The sequence below is a fragment of the Helicoverpa armigera genome, chromosome 26 (assembly GCF_030705265.1).
Source record: "Helicoverpa armigera isolate CAAS_96S chromosome 26, ASM3070526v1, whole genome shotgun sequence".
Taxonomy (NCBI): domain Eukaryota; kingdom Metazoa; phylum Arthropoda; class Insecta; order Lepidoptera; family Noctuidae; genus Helicoverpa; species Helicoverpa armigera.
In genome coordinates, this window is record NC_087145.1 from 1,081,437 (window position 1) to 1,104,447 (window position 23,011).

The 23,011-nt window shown below is 36.5% G+C and overlaps 1 protein-coding gene across 1 annotated transcript; it reads right to left on the reverse strand.

The window, feature by feature from the left end:
• Positions 1 to 1,669: 1,669 nt before the first annotated feature.
• LOC110379036 (glycine receptor subunit alpha-2) lies at positions 1,670 to 22,964 on the reverse strand. Its single transcript, XM_064041803.1, has 9 exons — positions 22,833 to 22,964; positions 16,118 to 16,265; positions 15,650 to 15,732; positions 14,926 to 15,152; positions 6,541 to 6,675; positions 4,541 to 4,641; positions 3,933 to 4,093; positions 3,591 to 3,660; positions 1,670 to 3,314 (listed from the first exon to the last, which is right to left on the reverse strand). The coding sequence occupies exons 1-9, from the start codon at positions 22,910 to 22,912 to the stop codon at positions 3,186 to 3,188; spliced, it is 1,134 nt and encodes a 377-aa protein (XP_063897873.1). The 5' UTR covers positions 22,913 to 22,964; the 3' UTR covers positions 1,670 to 3,185.
• Between the last annotated feature and the right edge of the window lie 47 nt (positions 22,965 to 23,011).

Here is a 23,011-nt window from a genome sequence, read left to right on the forward strand (position 1 = left end):
TAGTCTATTTATCGAGGACCTTCCGATTTTCCGCGGTTTCACCCGCCTCCCGTGTGAACTACTGGCGGGACTGGGGTAAAATAGATATAGCCTATTTTATTCGGGAAAAATGTAGATGTATGTAAATATAGATGTGTAATTTCTCAAATCGGTTCACTAGTTTCGGAGTTTTACAAACGAACAAAAAAAAATATCCCATTAGTATAGAAAACTAGACTATCTAAGTGGCTGGAGTAAACCGACATTAAACCTAAGTATAAGTTCTAGTGGTAGGTACCATAGGTCTACCTAATCATCAAGAATTCACTGCATCAACCACTTAGAAACGGTTGAGCAGTTACAAGAAGTCGGAATTAAGAAATTGAGCATGACTAACCATATAAATACGTGTTAAGGCGCGAAGTTCCCCTACAAAGTGCCCAGTATAGCCTGACCCGTGGCAGAATCTAGAACTACATTTTATAAGTACAATTTTTGAGTCGTGGTTGGTTTTCCCCTCTCGCTGTGGGTGCAGCGTGATGGAGTGTCAGACTCTTACTGACTAAAACCCACCATCTTCCTTCTTAAGTCCTTTATGTACCAAGGCCACAGTAACTCTTTCAAACAATCCCGCAGCAAATAGCGCCATCTTGAATGTCAAACATAATCTGGGCGCACTGTACTTAAAATTGAGACAATGAAATTACTTTCTTCCGCAAGTTGCATTATTTAAGTGGGATTTGGGTCAGATCATAGGTTGGTGGGTTATGGTAACCTAGATATGCAATCCAATGCTTTAGGTTGCTGAGAAAGTAGGTTGTCATCTGTTATTGGTCGAGCGCTAGTTAAGTTAGTTAGACTTATGATAGACTATATTTTCGTAATAAGTAAATAGCTAAATAGTTCCGGGTTGTTTTTATATACTAGCCAATTTCCCGCGGTTTCACCTGCGTCCCATGGGAACTACTGCCCGTACCGGAATAAAATACAGCCTATGTTACTAGGGAATAGTGTACCTAGCTTTCCAAAAGTGACAGAATTTTTGAAATCGTTTCAGTAGTTTCGTAGCCTTTATTTAAGGAACAAACAAACAAAAAAATCATTGATAAATACTATTTCACAAATTGCTTGGCTCGAGAATCGAACCCGATACCTCAACACGGGGGTTTATTTAACTCAGTCACTGAACCAATATAAAGAGTCTAATTGCTACTAATTAATGTATCTCTCGACTTGTAAGTAGGTGCTGAAACTTCAATATTTGCTGATTACATTCACAAGTATTAGTTAATTGCTATAACAAGGTTAAGCTGCTTTCAAAGTCAGCTCTTAGAGATAAATAATTACAAATACCTAGATGTTATGTAAAGCTAATTAAACAGTAAAATATGTACTAGTACGATTATGTAGTAGTAAGGTTAGGTTATGTATACCTGCCTCATTGGTCTAGCTGTCGCAATCGCAGGTGCTGCAGGTGCTGCCAAGGAAATAGAGGCGGCGCAATCCATCATTTTACCCGGTTTGTTTACCCGGTTGCGGGAAATCATCCTCATCGTCTCAGCCATAGGACGTCCACTGCTGAGCATAGGCCTCCTCCTTAGATCTCCTCAGATACCTGTTGGAGTTGACCTGCATGTTCCGGGAAACGGTTCTCCCGGGTGAAACCGCGGGATGAAATAAGATAACGAACTGAAACGAATAATACTTTAATTTTATTCACATAAAACTTTTTATTAATGATACATAATGATAACTTTCATAATTCTATGTTTTGTACACGACTTATGTTATAATTTATCAAGTAACATTTAAATATAATACCTAATTTCTTGGTAATGTTAACATTCTCAAGCTTTGTAAACTTACTTATCTACGTAGAAATCTATTCAGTTGTACCTACTCAAATAAAAAAGTTATTTTTTTGAAAAATACCTATAAAGTATACAGTCACTGAGGCAGATGATCCAGTGCATCGAGTATTTTATTGTAACCAAAATCACAGAAAACTGCAACTGTCTAAGAGCAAATCATTCTTCATCTCTTTATTTATCTGCTCTCAACTTTTTTTATGCGTAGCTTCCTAGGCGAGCCTACGATATTTTCGTCACTTCATCTGCTCAGCGTTTTCCCAACTATTTTGGGGTTGGTTGGCAGCTGAGAACCAATACTTTACATGGAGCAAACGCCTGCCTGACCTCCTCAACCCAGTTACCCGGAAAACCCGATATCCCTTGGTTCGACTGGCATACGTAACAACTGCCAAAAGATGTTAAAATTACAGCCTGGACCCACTTATTCCCTGGCCTTCTTTCAGGCAAGACAAGGCAATGACAAGATGGTAAACCATCCAAGAATTGACCGCGCCAAGCGTTGCTTAAACTTATGATCGATCAACTCGTGCGGCTATTACTAATCACAAGCTTTCCTTCAGTTTCATTCTATTTAAAAAAAACTTTCTTTTCCATCCTGGGATTAAACAAAAAATCTTGAGAATGCTAAGATAACCAGACAGCTTAAATTATCATACTTTATTGACGTAATTTAATCTGTTTACTTTGATAATAGGATTATTCGCCGAAAAGACGAATTGGCCCACTTTTTAACTGCAGGTTTTGTTGCCCAAGTAACCCCATTAACACAGTTTACAGATATACAATTCTTTTGCAAAATTTCTAACTAAAACTAAATAAAATAAGACATAGATTTACCATATCAATATCTACTTACAATAATAAATAGGTAGCCAGTAGATTTTATAAGATTTTGAGAAAAGTATAGATTGTTGAATAAAAATGTCTCGAAACACACTTTACGAAAAGATTTTTAAGAGGAACAAAGACATAGTGCTTAATGTGGTTTAAAGTTATTCAATAGTTTATTTCAATGATAAGGTTTGAAACAGAGTTTAAAAATATTTCGTTACCGTGTTAAAACTTGAGAGGGATACAAGAAAATAGCCTTATGAGGAAATGTCAAGTAGAAAGCTGCACTGATGAAATAAAATAGAAGATAAACTGATGGTAGTCTCAAAATAAAAATAACACTTAGGTTTTAAGGTATCTATAATTCCACTGAAGTAAATAATCAAAACTAAGAAACAAAATGATACAAAAACAAAAGACGAACTTCATAAAGCATTAAATCTAAACAAAAGAAAGATAGAAGATGAATGAGCAGATGTAGTCAAACTTGAACAAGTAAATCCATCAGATATATTGAGCGAAATGTATCCAGTAGATGGCGTTGAGCACGGAGAATAGGAGAGGAAAGAAGACGCGAGAGAAACGATCGATGCTGATCGCTCTCATCTTGGCTTTGGCTGCTTCTGCTGCATCCTGGAACAAAGAAGACCAATTTAATGTCAACATCCACCTCCTGGCAAATAATAGATTTTATTTGGGGTCGTGCAACAGGTCTTATTCTTACACACTTTTCTGTCTGATGTCGTCTTACAAGTGACAATCATTCGGATTCCTATCGTCATTTCCTTCCATATACATCGACTTTCATGCTCATTAAGACTGATCGTTTGCTCACAAGATGAGCCTCATTTCATCATATTGTTAATGTAAGTAAGTACTTATATCTGAACTGTTTGACTATAAACTTACCTTGACTTTAGCGCCGTCTCCCAGAACAATGTTGACCAAACAATATTCCATCAGAGCCATGAACACGAAACTGAAAGATACAAGATAGTTCATTGGAAAAAATAAAAAGACAGCAGAAGATGAAGAAATACCCGAATAGCATGATCACTAGGTATCTACACTCCAATTATCCCATCCAAAATATATTGAAAGGGAAAAATTAAATAGAAATAGTAAGAGGGGAAGTGAATGTAAAAGAACATAGATCATAAATAATCTGATTTCCCTAACCCTAGCCTACTAGGTGCACTAATAAATAAATGATGATAATAATTCAACCTTCAAAGAAGTCACAATACTTACACAGTACACACAGACATGAAAGCATCAACAGCTTTCAGATAAGAGACGGGCGGTAACTGCGCCTGTGACTTCGCGTGCTGCGTCGAGAGCGTGAGTAATGACGTCACGCCGAGAGTGACCCGCGCGGGGGCAGCGTCAGGCTTGATCCAGAAGGATACCCACTGGAAGAGACAAGGGTTAAAAGAGGTTAATAATAAGTAACTTATAGTTGAGTAACCGCCATAAGAGTCGATAGGTTATAGTGGATGAAGTCCGTGGATGACTGATCTTCTTCCTCCTGCCCTGTTCCCATCTGATCATTTATCTAAAACTGAGTTTCGGAAGAGTTGTTGTTCCTAGCTGTAATTTGAACATCTTTGGTAGTCGTCAAAGATGGTTAGAAGGGGAAAAATTTTAACAACCAGACTTAGACAGGTTAGACAGGCAGTTGTTCCATGTAAAATACAGGTAAGTACTTAGCAGCATATAGTTAAAAAGAAAGCTGACCAACTTCAACAATCATCTTAGTCGGGTATAGGATTGGCAGATGATAGAGAAATTATAGAACAGAAAGAACAACCTAGCAAGCATGCTTAAAAGTACGCTTTTGTTTTCAATAATCAACTTACAGACATAATGACGATCAGACAAGTGGGTATGTAGGTGTTGAACAGGTGGTACCCCAAGCGCCGCTTCAGCTTGAAGATAACCTCCAGGCACGTGAAGTTTCCTGAAATTATCAAAATCAATGTTATTGTCATCAACATTTTGGATTTTTATGAAGTATAGTAGGTATTATTTTTTGATAAAAGCGTAGAATTGCTGTCAACTAGTGTCAACTTATAATTTGATATTTCAATATGAATATAGCAATTTTTCTAAAGTTCTGGAACGTCTTTAAGGCTCCCCCTATCTCCAAATAAAATATTACGAATACGACTCACTACCACGTTTTTTAAAACATCCTAGTTAAGTTAAATTCCTAGATCGTTCAATTTCTTTAATCAACTAAATACGTTCTATCTCGAACATAACTAACTAGACGACAGACCAGACGGCATGTCGTTATTCCCTTGGAAGATGGGTAGGCCTTTAGTATGGGACGCAACCTGTGTCGATACTCTTGCGCCATCACACCTTCCAAGTTCTGCGTGCTGTGCTGCTGCTGCCGCTGCGGCTGCGGAGAACCTCAAGCGGCGGAAATATAGTGGCCTTGTCGGAAACTATATTTTCGAACCGTTTGGGGTTGAAACCCTCGGGTCGTGGGGTCCGAATGCCCACATTCTATTTAAAGATCTTTCTAGGCGGCTGGTTGACGCTTCTCGTGACCAGAAGGCTGGCTATTACCTCGGACAAAGAATCAGCATGGCGATCCAACGAGGTAATGCTGCCAGCCTCTTGGGCACGCTCCCAGTTGACAGCGATGGGGACGAATTTTTTGACGCTTTTTAGTTGTTTGTTTTACTAGGATAGTTTTTGATTTTTATTGTAAATATGTATTGTAAATATTAAAAACTAACTTAAAAGTTATTTGTATCTTCAACGATCTAAGTTTGAACATACATACGATGTGACCTGACACCGTGTTGATTGACGAGGTTCTGATGACGGCTGATGGTGGAATAACCGTCAAGTTTGATAAATAACTCTGGCAGACACCGATTAAAAAGTTTAGGGACACAAAGGCCTACATGCCTAGACGCAAATGATCAACTCATCTGTATTTGCTATTGCTATCGTTAATATAACGCATTTTAAATATTGACCAGCTAATCAACAAAATAATGTATAAATTGTTAATTTCATATGGACCTATTAGGTTGCAAAACGTCAATTTCTAGGTGCACGGTTCCAAAGAGAGGGTCTTATGGAAAAAAACCGGCAAGAACCTTCTTAGTCATTCTTTTCAAATCAGAAGTGTTTACAATATTTGACTTACAGTCTACCTAGGTAGGTATAAATTATGTTTAAAAAAAACATGACCCTCTTAACGTTGATGTCCGTTTACCTTAATTACTTGTAATTATCTAAGGATTAAAAGATAACATTAGAAAATTCACTAATCTGCGATAACCACGGTATTAGCAGAAATATGGCGGTCATAACTATAATCCTAAGTTTGACCCAGTTTTTGAAATGTTTGCAAATGATGAAACGTGGTTTATTGTTAAAACAAACAAGTTGGTCCTAATTATTGACCTGACTGACTATTGTTTGTCTGTGATAACAAAAAAATAAATATGATAGGTAAATTAGGTAGATTAACAGGGACAGGTATTGTTTTAAATACTAGTGAACACGCTTATATTAGCTTCACTCTTGTATGTAAGAAAATCTTGGAATCTTAATTTGACCCACTTCCCGGTCTTCGATAAGGATGAAATTTTGCACACACTCTGAGTTCTGATGATAATAGGTACATGACTAGCGTGTTTTTTTATAACTATATTTTTTTAGTATTTTGGTGTTTAAAACTGTTAATTATCTATGGTAATTTGTTAGGTGCGAGAAGTTATTTTGGATTTTACTTTTTGATATTGGATGCCTTCTTTCGTTCTACGGCTGAGATGACAATAATGAAATCCCTTAGAAGCTGATGATTTTATTCTCAAAATTAGCAACGTCCTACCTGTGGAGTAGACCTGGGTGCAGTCAGCAGTGGTATTCTGCACCAGCTCCAGTTGGGGCAACTCGATGTTCTCGTCCACTACCAGCGGCACGTCAGGGTCCCACTGGAAGATCAGGTCATCTGTCGTGTGGGATACTGGGAACAATAGTAAAGGGTTGATGAAAATTATATTTTGTTACTACGAGCTATACCGATTGCTAGAGACCGATTTCATACAAATCTATATAGAATGCAATGGAAAGGCTGTCTTTGTTATTTACAAATATTGCAATTTGGATCGTTTGATGGTCCGAAAGATCCCACATCGAACTAGCTACAATTTCATTCAACTTTTGCTGCAAATATCGAAAAACTTCAATCCACCAAATTAGGACAGGACTCTGGATGCAAACACCAAAAAACTCAACACTCTTTTTATTTTCTCACCTATTTATTCTTTTTATAATATTTTTGGAAGAATACGTCTTCAACGCCAAGTAATTATTTAGTTCTTAAATATTCATTACTAAGTTATCAATTTTCGACGTCTCAGACACCCAAAACCGAAGCCTACACTTTCCTACGACTCCTAATTAGTTTTGTCACTGATTAAAAAGCAAAAAACCGCGACTGTCGGATGTCGCCACAAAGTCAAAGGCATCTCGTTAATTTTAACAGTTCATACACCCTTTACTTCATTACCGCCGCGGCTGCGATGCTTTTTCAAAAATGAAGCTTCGGTCTACTTTCTAGTCTAGTTTTGTTACTATACGTCTTCTGTATTTAGCTGTTTTTGTTTGCTGTTCGTCTAAATAGACAGTAAACTGTGGACTACCCATCTCTATTTCTACAACTAAACAAAGCAATCATTTTGCTATTTAAAAAAATGGAAGCATAATGAAAGTCAAAGTCAAAAACGTTTATTGAAACTAGGCTAGCTTTTAGCACTTTTTCACGTCAAATTTACAAAATTACAGCAGCCCCAAAACGCCCCCCTTTTATCACTTCCTATATTATGGCTATAGTCATTAGCAGACCTAGATGATATACAAGTGACTCATCTATTCCTTAAAAATCATTCAAGACCCTTCTGCCCCTATCCCATTTCTGCAGCAAGTTTTACTTCAACACTTATTATCGTCATCCCACAAGCCTTAATTCAAGCTACATCGTCTCCTATCACGAAAATCTACAAAAACCTTTATCGTATCAAGTGCCAGTTAGCACAGCATCATTTTGCCCATCAGATCTATTTATAGTGAGATCGGGCGATAGGTAGGGGCTGAACACAAGTACCCCCCCACTTGGCCTACATTTTACAAGCCACTCGATTCGATAATTTCTGTATCACCCGACAAACTTTGCTTAGGTCTGAAGAGACCTCTTTCAATGGGATTTAAGTGGTTTTTATATTTCGCTGTTTTTGTGACGCAAGGATTTTTGACTCCCTTAAATGCTATTCGTGTTTTGCGAAATAAAGTAATTGACCAAGCCTGGAAGGTTTTGTTCGTTGCTAGAAGTGATGTCGAAAAATTTTTGAAGTTGTGATTTATTTTTGTGTTGTTTAACAATTATTTTACTAACTTAGCATGTGAATTGTTTTTATAAAGTCAGTATTTCAAATAGCTGACCTTCCAAAAAATCCATAAAATATGGTTTAGTTTCTAGACGATGTTCCTGAACGGTACTGAACGGTAATTACAACTGTTCGGAACATCTCGCTACTTATTAAGATTTTGTGAACGTAACCATACCGCGATGTAGAATTTTCATGTTCTGGAACAACGCCATCTATCGAGCTTGTGTGGATTGTAACTGTGTGGGTTAATAAAATGTAGTAATTGTCGATTGCTTTTCATTAACTAGGAAAATTGGCTAGGTCTATGTTACATTATTGTAAGTAAATGTTTCTTCCAATAAGTTAGTCGAAAATAAGGCCTGATTTTTGCTAAAACACTATTTTCTTTTTCTAAAGGTACTATCTTTTCTATCGGCGTTGTATTGTCGTAGAAATATGATCACACGAAATATTCAACAGCTCTTATACTTATTTTCTATAATATCCTTACTAATATTATAAATGGAAAAGTGAGTTTGTTTGTTTGTTTGTTTGTTTGTTCCGCTTTCACGCCGTAACTACTGAACCGATTGCTTTGAAATTTTGCAGACGTAAAGTTAGAAGTCCGGATTAAATAATAGGGTACTTTTTGTCCCGAAAAAAATAGATATTCCCGAGGGAAAACAAAAATATTGTTTGCTTGATGGATGGATTGTAGATGGCGCTGTGTGTCCAATATAACCGAATTCCACGCGGGCGAAGCCGCGGGCGGAAAGCTAGTTCAGAATAAATGATCTCACTCGGAACAAAATGTACTAACATAGCATGTCAACTGTTTTATAAGGTCAGTCAAAATAAAACTGACCTACCAAAAATTCGCCATGTACGAGTAGACTCTTGTATAAGATCCATTTTCATACCGAACATCTCGCTACCTATTGAGATTTGTGAACGTAACCATACCGCGATGTAGGATTTTCACGATCTGAAACAACGCCATCTATCGAGCTTATGTGAAACGTAACTGTGTGGGATGATAAAATGTAGATTGATAAAATTGTAATATCAGCAAAGAATATTTGATATTATTTGAAGGATGCGAAAGTTAGTTTTATAGTACATAATTAATTTTTTTTGTTTCAATAAGTTTTACTTGCAATGTCAGTATTTTTTTAGAAAAGCTGGTATTTCCTTTTAGTATAAAAATGTTTTCTGATCAAACGAAAGTTCAACAGCTCTACTATAATATCTAGAAAAGTAATGTCAAATGCAAAGTTTAAATATGTCATGCAAGTACATGTATATTGTCTTAGATGTCATATTTGTAGCTTTAAAAAGTCAGTCAAATATATTATTCACATAGCTATTTTAATTAGTTTTTCACTAAAACAAAATAAATTCGCATTTTGTGACTCTGCACTGAGAAATTCTCATTGAGAATGACAAAATACTACTAACCTAGCTCAAGAACTGTTTTATAAAGTCAGTTAGAAAACTGACTCTTTCCAAAAATTCACCTAAACCTCCAACATTCATGTTTCTGGAACATCTTGCTATTATACCTATTGAGGATGTAGGATTTTCACGTTCTGGAACAACGCCATCTATCGAGCTTGTGTGAATTGTAACTAAGTTTGATAGTTAAATAAATGTAGATTGATAAAAATCAATTTTGATGAATCCGAAAGTTAGTAACAATACGTTTTTTCCTGTAAAATCCGTCTGAAATCCAGACGCGATTATTTGTTAGAGAAGTATCAATTTTTTCTATTCAAATGTTTTCTATCTGCATTAGGGATATTTATTGTGGTTGAAGTATGATCAAACGAAGTGTCAAAGGGTTTTCTATAATAAATAGAAAAAATGTAGAAAGAAATATAATTCAGATAACTATTTTAATGATTTTCACTTCGAGCGATAACTTTTTGCCTGTTGTTGCCTAATTTCCGCACTCGAATATGAAGTAGGATATAGGTTAAATTATTTATTTTAATCTGATTGCTAATTCATAATCAAAACATATCCGTTTAACAAACGTATAGGCATTTTTTTTTGTATAGTTCTTAGTTGTAGGTAAATAAGTACATATCTGAATGTATGTACTGATATGTACTTATCTAGCATGTAAACTGTTTTATAAAGTCAGTCTAAATAAAACTGACTCTCCAAAAATAAGGATGTATAATTTCGGAAGTATGTTTATATAATACGATGTATATGATACATCTGCAACCTATTGGGATTTGTGAACGAAACCATACCGCGATTTAATATTTCACGTTCTGAAGAAACGCCATCTATCGGGTTTGTCTGAAGAATAATAAAATAAAATGCAGAAAGAAGTAACTTTTGAAGGATGCGAAACTACGTTAATTATTCTTACAACGTATATTTTTTTCGTATTATTTCAAAGTTATCATCGATAAATAACTCGAATAAAAATAATAATTACAAAGCTTCGAAAAACTCTATCGTTTCCCAATAAGTTTTTTCCCGAAAAATCCCTAAAAATCCAGACGCCATTTTTTGTGAGAAAGGTAGGTAGGTAGGTAGGTAGGTAGGGTATTTTCTTTTTCTAAGATATTCCCTATCTTCGTAAGTTCATACTTCTTACCAAACGAAAGTTCAACAGCTATTCTATACCCAGATAAAAATTCGAATTATAACCCTGATAGATTTTAATGTTTTTTTTCGAGGAATAATTAAATGTGAAATTATAGAAAAACAAGCTTGGCCTGCAGTTGCACCCGTTTATTGAAGGAACTTCTGCACGCTATCGGACAAAAAGTCGATTTTTTTGTTTTTTTCTGATGACCAAACTAGACTAGGTAAGTAGATATACCTACTAGATAGTTTTAGTTTTGATTATAAATATATCTATAGTTCTGTAAATATCTATGGAAATGAAATGAATGTTTAATATATTTAGTTAGAGGCCTGCTACAATGTAAATTAACTTAGGTACTAGTTGCTACACAGGCAGCTTACGGCCCTTATCTTAAATGTTTTAAAAGTCAGTATCATTATAGAAATGTCTGACTTTCGAAAAAATTTGAAACCAATTATATCAAAGGGCGATGATATGTACTAATGTCTTAGCCACCCTATTGAGATTTGTGAACGTAACCATACCGCGATGTAATATTTCACGTGTAGGTACAACGCCATCTATCGAGCTTGTTAGTAATAAAACGCTCAGTCGAACATTAGGGGAAACTAGTTTCCTTTTATGATTATCAAATGGTTATGTTTATAAAAGCTTAAGTTTGTGTGTGTATTTAATACCTACATAGCTATAATTATAACATAAAAACAGTAACAGTACTGTAGTTTTATTTAAATGTCTAATAGTCGCGTAAGTGTCAGAAATCAACCTACATACCTATGTAGTTATTGAATGCGTAAACGGCTGAACGAATCTGCATAAAACTTTTGGTAATGTAACCATAAAACGTACAAAATATATTTTAAATCAATACAAGGCGTAACATTGTTTATCTTTAAGTGACTAATCAAATGGCTTTATTCATAGGAACTACACGGACGAATTACGGTTCTTAACTCAGTTATTGTTTTATAAAGTCAGTATCAAAATAAAATGAACTGACTCTCCAAAAATTACCGATTAAAAAAATGCTATTAACACCGTGCCTGTTTGTTTTAGCCCTATTGAGATTTGTGAACGAAACCATACCGCGATGTAACATTTTCACGTTGTGATACAACGCCATCTATCGAGCTTGTTAGTAATAAAATGCTCAGACCAACTTTATTGCCAACTGCTTTCTTTTTTGGGGGTTATATTTATCTATGCATTTAATAAATCTATAGAGAAGTCATTTTTATGCATTGATAAAAAATAATTAGCCAGCGTCTTTAAGGGTAACCAACAGAACGTATTGCTAGTATTTGAGATTTTCTTGTAAAAGTTTAATTTTATGTGTAAGTACTTACACAGTTCTTCATGCGTTAACCGCTGAACTGATCTGGATGAAACTTTTAGTAATGAAACTTGTAACAAAAACCATAAAATATACATTATAAATAAAACCAACGCGTAAAATTGTTTATCTTTACTTTCCTACGTGACTACTCAAATGGCTATAATTCATAGGAACTACATGGACGAATTACGGTCCTTAACTCAGTTATCTAACTAATATTATAAAGAGGATAACTTTGTTTGTTTGGTTGTAATGGATAAACTCAAAAACTACTGGACCGATTTGTAATATTCTTTCACCATTAGAAAGCTATATTATCTGCTAGTAACATAGGCAATTTTTTATCCCGGTACGGGCAGTAGTTACCACGGGACGCGGGTGAAACCGCGGGAAAACGGCTAGTTATTTTATAAAGTCAGTATCAAAATAAAATGAACTGACTCTCCAAAAATTACCAGTTAAAAATAGATAAGTAGGTACTGTACCGCGCTAGGGACCGGGGATCTCGGGATATTTCAACTCACAGTACCTACAGTGCCTGTTTCAGCCACCCTATTGAGATTTGTGAACGAAACCATACCGCGATGTAGTATTTCACGTTTAGGTACAACGCCATCTATCGAGCTTGTTAGTAATAAAATGCTCAGACCAACTTTATTGCCAACTGGTTTCATTTTTGGGGTTATATTGCTAAAAGTTCAAGTTTTGTGTGTTTAATACACACAAAACTACTGCGTAAACGCCTGCACGGATCTTTTATTATGGGATTTGAGGGAGTATCAGACTCTTACTGACCAAAACCTTTTAACCCAAATAATAATATAATAATAATATTTTTATTTAAATTTCATTACAGCATGAATTACATAGAGTCTTAAATATAAGCTTATATCCGAGTCTTACGTGCCTTAACTAGGGTATCCTGTGTTTCAGGCGAGAAGAGCTAAATAGTACATTAAAATGTGTAAACTATCTGTAACCTTTAAGTAACTACTTAGGTAGTAGTAATTGTTTTATAAAGCCAGTATCAAAATAAAATCAACTGACTCTTCAAAAATTTACCTTCATATAGTAGGTTGCAATTCAGTTCAATACAGTCTGAATGTTTCAGCCACCCTATTGAGATTTGTGAACGAAACCATACCGCGATGCAGTATTTCACGTGTAGGTACAACGCCATCTATCGAGCTTGCTAGTAATAAAACGCTCAGTCCCACTTTTTGGTGGAGTGTAACTTTTTAGGTGTAATTTGTTTATTCAAAAGTTTCCTTGGACTTGGATAAAACTTTCAGTAATCTATATCAATACAGAGAGGATACATATTTTTTATTTTGTGAGCCTTTAGTGTGACTTCGTAACTATTGAATTGAACCTATTTGAAAAATTGTTTCATTGGAAAGCTACACTATTCCCTAGTAGCCAGGCAGCGGTTCCCCCAGGACGTGGGTGAAACCGCCGGAAAACGGATACTAAAATAAAGATTACTTTCATCTCGATGTGGGAAGTAATTCTCTAGAAAAGCGGGTGAAACCACGAGCAACAGGCTAGTAGTTAAATTAAGAGTAACCACAGAGCTAGTCCCAACTTTGTTATTCTCCCAAAATCGTTAGAGACGCCCATTATACTGGCATTCCATTACACATGATGTTTCTTGTCAAATCAAAACCAAATACACTTCCGATCAAAAAAATCGACCACCCGATCATCAATACGAACATACTTTATCACGGGAAGATGAAAGCTGTAAGACAAAATGTCAAACATAGATTATAATTAGAAGGTGAAGTGGCTGTGTCGACGCTTCTGGAGAGCCACTTCTTCACAATGACGGCATAACGAGGTCTCTGAGCGCTCTCGAAGATATTTTTATGGTTAGACAGGGTTTAAGTCTATAGGTTTTGAACTTGGCTTTCAGAATGGTCTGGTTTTCGTTTTGATGGTGGCAATTGAATGTAGGTACTAAGTTTTTGTATTTAAATGTGCAGGTTGAAGGACAAATTATTTTTTACTAAAGGTTAAATAGCCTATTGGTTAAACTCCCAATTGGAAATCATCAGGAGGAGTTTTTTAGACGCTGTATTGTAGTTTAAGGCATTTTTTTCTAGGGAAATAGACCAGAAGAATGATTAAAATACCTATTTAATGGTGCTGCACTAGTTTTAAACATAATCTCTATCTATTTAATTTTGTCCTCCGTTATTTACAAATCTATTTACATAAAATGTATATTTTTCAGTCTCAGATTGTAAAAACATAACGATGTCAATTAGCACTATCCGGAATAGAAGTTAGCACAAGTTAAATAAAAGCTTGTAAAAGTGTAACTTTTTACCCCGACGCAAATAGAGGGGTATTATAATTTCTAGTGCTACACTCCACGAATAATATATCCCAGCTACACTCTTTCGACGCACGCGCCATTGTTTACACTCGAGGACAAAAAAACTAGGTCCAACTAAGCCTACGCGCACACTACACACTAAGTAAATTGTTAGCCCGCTTTTTTTATTATTTTTTCAAAGTATTTAGTCGGTCTGATACCGGAAAAATGCCTTATCGTTGTACGTGTATCCGTACTACCATTCATCTTCTTTTCGGAGAGCACGTAAAGGTTGGTCCTGCGCCTGATCTCTCTCCGGTCGTGTCGGATTGCCGTCCCATCGCATCGGGCTATGAGTGTGTCTGTCTGTCTGCGCAAATGCTCGTGCACTATAATATGTCTTGCGTAATTGGCTAATCTCCTTATATGAGAACAGCCGCTGTAGCCGATAATCGGCTAGGAGGAGGACATCATCACTACCATTCATCTTCATACCGATTTATGAGCCCAAACCAACTATTGGCCGACTAAAAGTTTGTAGTGTGTGCGTCTTAATGTTTTTAAAAATGTTTCAAAATACTCACAGCTTTCCATCTGCAGTTTACACTCTTGCGTATCATGAGGATAAATGAGAAAATTCATGGCACACGACAGCCTGAGGGTCAATTTCACCATATACAGTATAGTCTTCTCCTTGGACAGCCAAACGTAGTGATTGGGTATTGTCATGGTTTGAAACGTCACGGACTTGGCGTTCTTGAAGAAGGAGTCTGGTCTCCACATGTGTTTCAGCCAGTCCACTTCGAGCAGCCTGGAAGAAAAGTAGTGATTTACGGACGTTCCTAATATTCTATGTATGTACTTTTTGTTTTAATTTCTAGAGATAGAATTTTGACATTAGCCCCATAGACATCCGGGGCTGCAGGATTGTCCCGGGGCTGCGGGATTGTTCGAAAGAGGCCTACGACGGCACACGACGGTTTTTAGTCAGTAAGAGTCTGAAACTCCCCCACCGCTGCTAACCCACAGCGGGAGGGATCATTTGATGTTTTTCGTTAAAAAAAAAGCCCCATAGACATAATGTTAAATCCCTATCTCTAGTAAGCCTAGTAACTACAGATATAAATTGGAGGTAAAGCAAGGATTATTAACCAGTCGTGGTGGCCCTAGTCGTTAAAGCACCAGCCTCTCAAGTAGGTACACTATATTTGGGAAATTATATTCAGATATAATTCGCAATAAGCTGTAACTTATCAGAACTTATTCAGCATTAGACCTTTGCACTTTTGTATAGTATTAAAGAAATACCTGTACTCCGTAGTCATGTTTTCGGGCAGCCTTAAGCGATGATCTTTCCATGTTTGAGCAAAGAATATGTCAGCAGCATATGTCTAAAACAAGAAGAATTATGAAGAGCTGTAACGATAGCAACTTAATCTAAGTAAGTAGACCTGATCACTTGATAGGATTGCTTATGATTGATTGGATACAATTAGGTCTAAAAAGAGTCAATTAATATATAGGTATGCTGTAGAAGTCGAAAAAATAATAGTCCAGGATGCACCATAATGAAAGGAAAGTTTTTTGCACACAGCACATCAGGGCAATGGGAAACTTAATAGATAGATAGATAGATATACTTTATTAGGTACACCAATTTTACTAAATTCTCTTCCCATATGTACCCACATGTAAGCTACATGTATACCTATAGCCAGCTCGTTAGATCAAAGTATCTAAGTCTGCGCAGCAACCGCCACTGATACCAGTACTTACCATGGAAGTTTCGTCAATAGAGTCCAGCCCCATGACCGTCACATGGAAGTTCACGATGGTAGGCTGTTCATTGATCTTCGGAGGCCTCATCTTGTCGTACAGCCTCGGGTCTTCCGGCAGCAAGTCTTGGAAGGTCAGGAGAGTGGATCTGGTGACAAGAAGGTGTAAATTATAAGTCATCGGCTCACTGAGACTTTGTGTAGCGGAGACCTATGTTATGAAGTGATCTTCACGGTATACAATAAACCCAGTAATTATTATATTGTTTTCCTTAAAATGAACCCCATGTAAAAACTTATGAATTATGTAGAACGTTGCAATAATTATATTCTTCTATAACTACAACAGGTTATTGCTTCTTAACCTAACAGATCTGAGAGCACGACAAAAGTTATTATATTGTCTGTAAAATATTCTCATAGTGGCTTATAACTATTCTCGATTAATGTGTATTTTTTTACTGTAGGTGCTGCGATTTGCGGGTTCAAATAAACAAACTTTCCGACTTCATTATATTCTAGTATAGATCGCTTTTAAAAAGAGAAAACTCATTACCAGATATCAAAAAAATATTTTTGCATTACCAGCAAAAAAGTATTAGTTTTAGAAATTCAGTCGCTAGCAATGTAGGTCAGTTCGAAAATTTTGCCATCGAACTACATAAGGCAGATGTGTGTAGTTAAAAGTTGTTATGAACTTTATCAAAAACTAGACTGAATTTCAGCTGTTTTTAATTCAGTTATTTACTTTTACAAGCGCTAATATTATGTTTAACAAGCTTTTTCCAGCATCCTGTGGGAACTTCTGCATGAACCCGGATGAAAAGTAGCCCGTTATAGCCTTCCTCGATAAACGGGCTATATAACACTGAATTAACTTTTCAAATCGTACCAGTAATTCCTGAGATTAGCGCGTTCATGCAAACAAACCAAATCTTCAGCTTTATAAGTAGGTACAGATGTACAAACGACATAAAACGTCGTGGTTTCCAACAAATAAAATCATCTACAGAAAACACGAACATCTAAAATTAGCCCGCATCAATATAAAGCCTGAAACCATTATAAAAATAAAGCCAAAAAAACGTATTTTTATCACAAAACAATCCTCTAATACAAGCCAACAATGTCTCGTTGTTTTTGCATTTATATTCTCATCTGCCATATGGCTTCTCAAAATTACTAATGCAAGAATATTTTGTACAATGGCCGCTACTGAAAAGGGGGTGAAACACAGAGCATTAAAAATAATACTTTCTGTCAAACAAAATAATAAAAAACACCGGCCAAGTCCGAGTCGGACTCGCGCACGACGGGTTCCATACCATTATTTATAAAACGTTTTATAATTAGGTATAATACATTACATTTTCTGTGAATATTTCAAGCATCTACCTGTTGCCATTATCGATATCGAGCAAAAATAAGCAAAATAATCACGTTTGTTGTATGGGAGCCCCCCAAAATATTTGTTTTATTCTAGTTTTCAGTATTTGTTGTTATAGCGGCAGCAGAAATACTTCATCTATGAAATATTCAACCCTCTAATTATCATGGTTCATGAGATACAGCCTGGTGACGGATGGACAGAAGAGCGAAAACAATAGGGTCCCGTTTTTCCCTTTGGGTACGGAACCCTAAAAAGTGGTCCATTCTCGTCTGGTACAGCTTCCGATCGATCTATGTTAAGTTGTTAAGCTTCTTATATTATTAATGAGATTGCTCTGTTAATCTTGAGGTCGGAAGTTTAGCAAGACGGCATTTGGGATTCGAATCTCAGGTGAATCAGAGAATTATTGTATTAGGTTTTTTAAATTGGGATCTTCTCTGTTCCGACCAATTTCAATTTCATAATAAGAGCTGGACAGGTAGATGATAATTTAGTAAAATACTACAGTGTACCTATTTCAGATAAACATTCCATGAGAACTTTGGCGCTTAGGACTTTTAGAGACATAAATTGTACAAGTTTGCTTAGATTATAAAAACACAATATCTTATGTTTCAGCGCCCATAAGATACCTTAACCGTAGACTGACACAAATATAATTATGTGATGTGATTATTACCCAATAAATCAACGTATTACCACTGACCAGTTTTGTTTGCTCGTAAGTGTATCAATGGAAAAAAGATTTGTCCTTTCAGTAGGCAATCCTTTAGCTAATTGCAATGGCTTTAGAGAAAAATGCAATATTGAAATTGAAACTTATGTTATACAAACACTAATCTGAATATACTTAGTACAACTACATTATAAAAAACTAAGGCGGCCAACTTTCCGAAAACTGAATGCGGGACTTAACCTTTCGTGAAAAGGGGGGGGGGAGGGGGAACTGATAAAATAAAAACTGTAAGCAAAAAGCTGTAATTTAACCTATCAATATCGTGTCACAGCGTGCACTAATGTCTTATTTTCAAAATCATTAGGCCTCACGAGTTCAGTAGAAATACAGAGAACGAGACTATATTATAGGTAATCTGTGTTCCTGCACTGTTGAGCGTGCGCGCAGGTGGGTGTTGTGTAGAAGCGTGGTAGAAAAATAGGGATGCGGGACATGCGGGACGCATACAACGTTTTGCGGGACTATTTTACTAATAATTTCAAAACGAGATTTCGTCAAGCATTGCGGGACGGTCCCGCAGAATGCGGGACGGTTGGCCGCCTTATAAAAAACTTTTTATGTAGGTATGTTTTCGCTCGGAAGATGTGGTGCAATAAACTCCTTAGCAACGTCATTACCTAATTAGGTTTCCGAACAACGTGGTTGATCTAAAGAAGTAAGTAGGTATGGAAGAAGACAACAAATTAATTGGGATAAGGGCTGGAGGGCCAACGTTGTCACCCAGTGGATACCACAAGACGGCCTCCGTAGACGAGGTAAACCTGGAAAAAGATGGCGCGACGACCTGGACGCCTACAACCCTGATTGGTGGGAGATATCAAAGGATCGACAGGTGTGGAGACGAAGTGGGGAGGCCTTTGCTCAGCAGTGGGACAGTTCGGGCTAAGAAAAAAAAAGGCTGCATTGTAGGAAAAAGTACAGCATGTATGGTTGAAATTCTCATCTTTGAAACTCTAAGTCGGAACTGAATCCATTATTTTCATCGGAGCTAATGTTTGAACTACTTAATTATAATCAACGCCAGATATTTTGATGGTCCTGACATAAATATCATACATTTTTAGGCCTACAAGATACCCAAATACCAATCGTTTCACAAATACGGTCGCTTAAATACCTATCAGTCCTTAACTATGTACGGGAGTAAAAATGCAAAAGTGCTTTTTTCTATTCAGTTTTGCGGTAAATTGTATAGAGGCAGTTTTTTCCAACCCGGGAAGAAGGTCCCTCAGAATTCATTCAAAACCGCGGGAACCAGCTAGTATAGAAATCCCCAGTTTCAGACCCTTTGAAGAACAGTAAAAGGGAGATTACAGTATTGCGTCAGGTCGAATGCTTTTCAAACATATAAGTGCCTTTGCTCAAAGCAAAAGTACCCGTGCGTGGAAAAACGACAGGGGGAGAATCTGACATTCAAAAGATATGTCTTTTGAGTCGGCCATCTTGGTAAAAACTAGAACAAAATCTCGGAATGGTAGCTACGAGATGGTCCTTGACATTTTCCATTAAATAGCTCACAAGATTTCATAGACGTAAGAGATTTGCCTAGTCTTTTCCCAACTATGTTGGGGTCGGCTTCGAGCCTAACCGGATGGAGCTGAGATAGAGGGACTGCCTATGTGACTTCCTTAAATCAGTTACCCGACCAACACGATACCCCATTATAAGACTGGTAAGAAAAATAATGGCTATATTAAATGCAACAAATCTACTAATACCTACTTTTGCACGGACTGCAAGACTCCTTTACCAACCTAACTGTAGGCATTTACTAGATTCAAGTCCATTGCAAAAAGTGGCGCCCAACATGGGACTAATTTGAATTGAAATACATATGTAGTGTCTAAGTTTATAAAGCCTGTTGAGAAATTATAAAATTATTTTGATTTGACTCTATAAAAATTTCGCAAGTGATAGATCCGATTTGAACCATTCTTTTCATACGGGTAATCGAATAGATTGTTCCGTACGGGACGCGAGTGAAATCGCTCACGGCTAAATATTATAGGGTAGTATTTAAACGCAAATCAAAAAATATCCTTTTTCTATGCAATAAGATTCCGAATTCCCATCAAAATTACTGATTGCACAGCAAAATATTCAACTCAAAATATCACTAAACACACTACAATTTATTTTCGCAGCGTACAGCGATTTTTCCTAAAGCAAAAGCTTTTTCATCAATGCACAGCTAATAATCTTAATGCACATTATACATGTTAACTCTTTTTCTTTTAAATATAGCTTCTATTTTTATATTATTTACAGCAGTTTTTCTGAATAAAACAGCTTTTTATTAGTCACAGTCATCTTATTATTTATTAATTACGGCATAATGAGATCAGCAAAAAAATATAAAATTAAATACAAAATTGTAATTTATTGAATTATTTATAAGCGTTCACGCTTCCTTTTTTGCCCAATAGGCAACATTTTTAGCTTCTGCAGGTGGCGCCACGTACTTGAGTCGGATCGCAAGTCCGATGATGTGCTTGCACATACATACTATAGTTCTTAAAAAAAATGGGGCTGGTGCATTGTCAGTCATTGTCAGTATTTCCTTTTAGCATACATTTCATATAAGTAGTCATTAAAAGGCTACTACTATAATATCATATTTCAGAATGTTTATAGTCAGAATCATCTTTTGGCATAGTTTTGGAATTTTTATTTTCCTGTAAGAAGCATGCAAACAAGCCTGAAGCATACAAGCAGGCATGCAGCATGTAAGCAGGCATGCAACATGGAAGTAAGCATGCAACATACAGCAAGCATGGCTTCTGTCACGGCTCCGGCGCTGCGGGGCTCCGGCGGTCCCATGCGAGCTTATCGTCGCAGATGATTTTCACGCTCACCACCGCAGCTTCGGCTTACTGGCCGGCAGAGCCGGCCAGCCTCAACCGCGTCGGCGAGCGTTAAAACTACCTGCTCCTCAGCTCGCAGGCCGCCTCGCCCCTCCGCGCCTACGCGGTTTTGAATTGCACTCTAGGGGTAGGCAAACAAGACTACGTGGAGTCGGTTTTGCAGCGATTCGTTTTCGTTACTAGCTTCAATTTTTAATACAATGTTTTTTAATTGAACTCTATCTTACTCGCTCGCGCCACTCTGCACTCCAGTGATGAAAAAGCGCGCGAAGCCGCGAACCTTTTCAGTTAATTTGTTCTGGTTTTAGAAATAATGCAATGTGACAGGATTTTTTTGTTATAATAATCATTAAATTGGCCGAGCATGGCTTCTTGAAAATTAAGACAAATATGATGAATAGGTTTTGTTGTACTTACTGGTTAATATGCGACTGGGATAGTTATTTTGCTATGAAATATGGAAAATTTGCTGTGCAGTCAGTATTAATGCTATGTATGTAGTATTTTTGTACAAGAATAAATTTAACTGTATTGCATTATAATAAAAAAAGCAATGTCATATTGATGTATCATTTCGAATTATCTGCAGTTTGAGTTTTGTTAAACATTTAGTTTATTTGTAGTGAAGTAAGTTATTTGATGTAAAAAAGAATATAAATGATGAGTATTTATTGATAGGCGATTATTTATTTGATATGCAATTTATAATATCCCAATATTATATTACAGTCCTTAGATCTACAAACGAAAATAAATAAAAAATACCGTAAGTAAATACATTCCAACATACCTATGTCCCTAATAGAAAAATTCAAAGTAAGTAACCTATCGTTTCGGCTCAACGACGGTTTTTTTTTCTATTGACATGTCAAGTTTATGAAAGTATGCGTATAAAAACATGTCAATAGTTACGCATAGAGTTTTGTAAGTTAATAAAACACTACTAAAATCTGATATTATCTTGACACACACAGATATTAAGGACGTTCCAAGTTTAGATTGTTCCATTATATTTTTTTCAAATACCAGATGTATGACTAATGACCAGTTTCACCGGTTAGTGATAAAGTAGTAGGCAGTATTAACTAACTGACACTTTATCGGCACCCAATGAACTGGGGCCTAAACGTATTACGCCAGATTTCGAACCCGCACTCTCGATCTTAAGACAGATTCCCTTAACTACTGTGCCTCCCCGACTCGCCCCTTATTATATAGGACTTGAGAACATAAGTGGGGAAATGAGGGTGAACCCCGAGCACTCTGCTTGACCCTTACCTCATGGAATAAGCGCCATGATACAATGGACGTACTTACTTATGAAAGGATACAAAAGAATTTGTATTTTTGGAAAATCTTACAGTCCAGTGGTGTATGGTAATCTTACTAAGATTATAACGCTGGGTTTTGAATGTTTGGTTGAACGAGCTAATCTTAGGAACGGTGTGAAAAATCGTGCAGTTGGTAGGCACCTATTACCTGTGTAGCTCATTTTTTGAGGAAGGAAGGTTATCTAATTTATCCGGGTGTGCGAAGTAGTCCACACGGGAAACATGCGTGACAGTTACTTTGCCACGAACTCCTTTACTACCTACATATTAATAAGTCGGATTTTTCTCGTCGGCTCAGCTGTAGGCTATCAGAAAGTAGTTTCCATGGGATGCGGGATTTGGATGGACCTTAAATGTAAGCTAAATGGGCTTATTTTTTAATATGTTATACTTACTGAGCATAGCAAAGGTCTGTAGCTCCCAGCCACAGACGGAGAAGCACAGTTGTGAGCCAAAGCAACTTTTCCGCCGCCATATTTAAAACAAAAACTCAAAACTTTTACTATATCCGAACAGTAATTTTAGTTACTTTAATGGCATGTTGATTTACATACAAAACCTACATTATTTTAAT

Bases quoted from the DNA above. Each gene is read 5' to 3' on its own strand.
- LOC110379036 (XM_064041803.1), bottom strand. From the start codon at position 22,912: ATGGCGGCGGAAAAGTTGCTTTGGCTCACAACTGTGCTTCTCCGTCTG. The intron at 6,676-14,925 runs GTGAGTATTTTG...TATTGTTCCCAG, and splicing joins TAAACTGCAGATGGAAAGCT to TATCCCACACGACAGATGAC. The intron at 3,315-3,590 runs GTAAGTTTATAG...TCTTTGTTCCAG, and splicing joins GAGACGGCGCTAAAGTCAAG to GATGCAGCAGAAGCAGCCAA.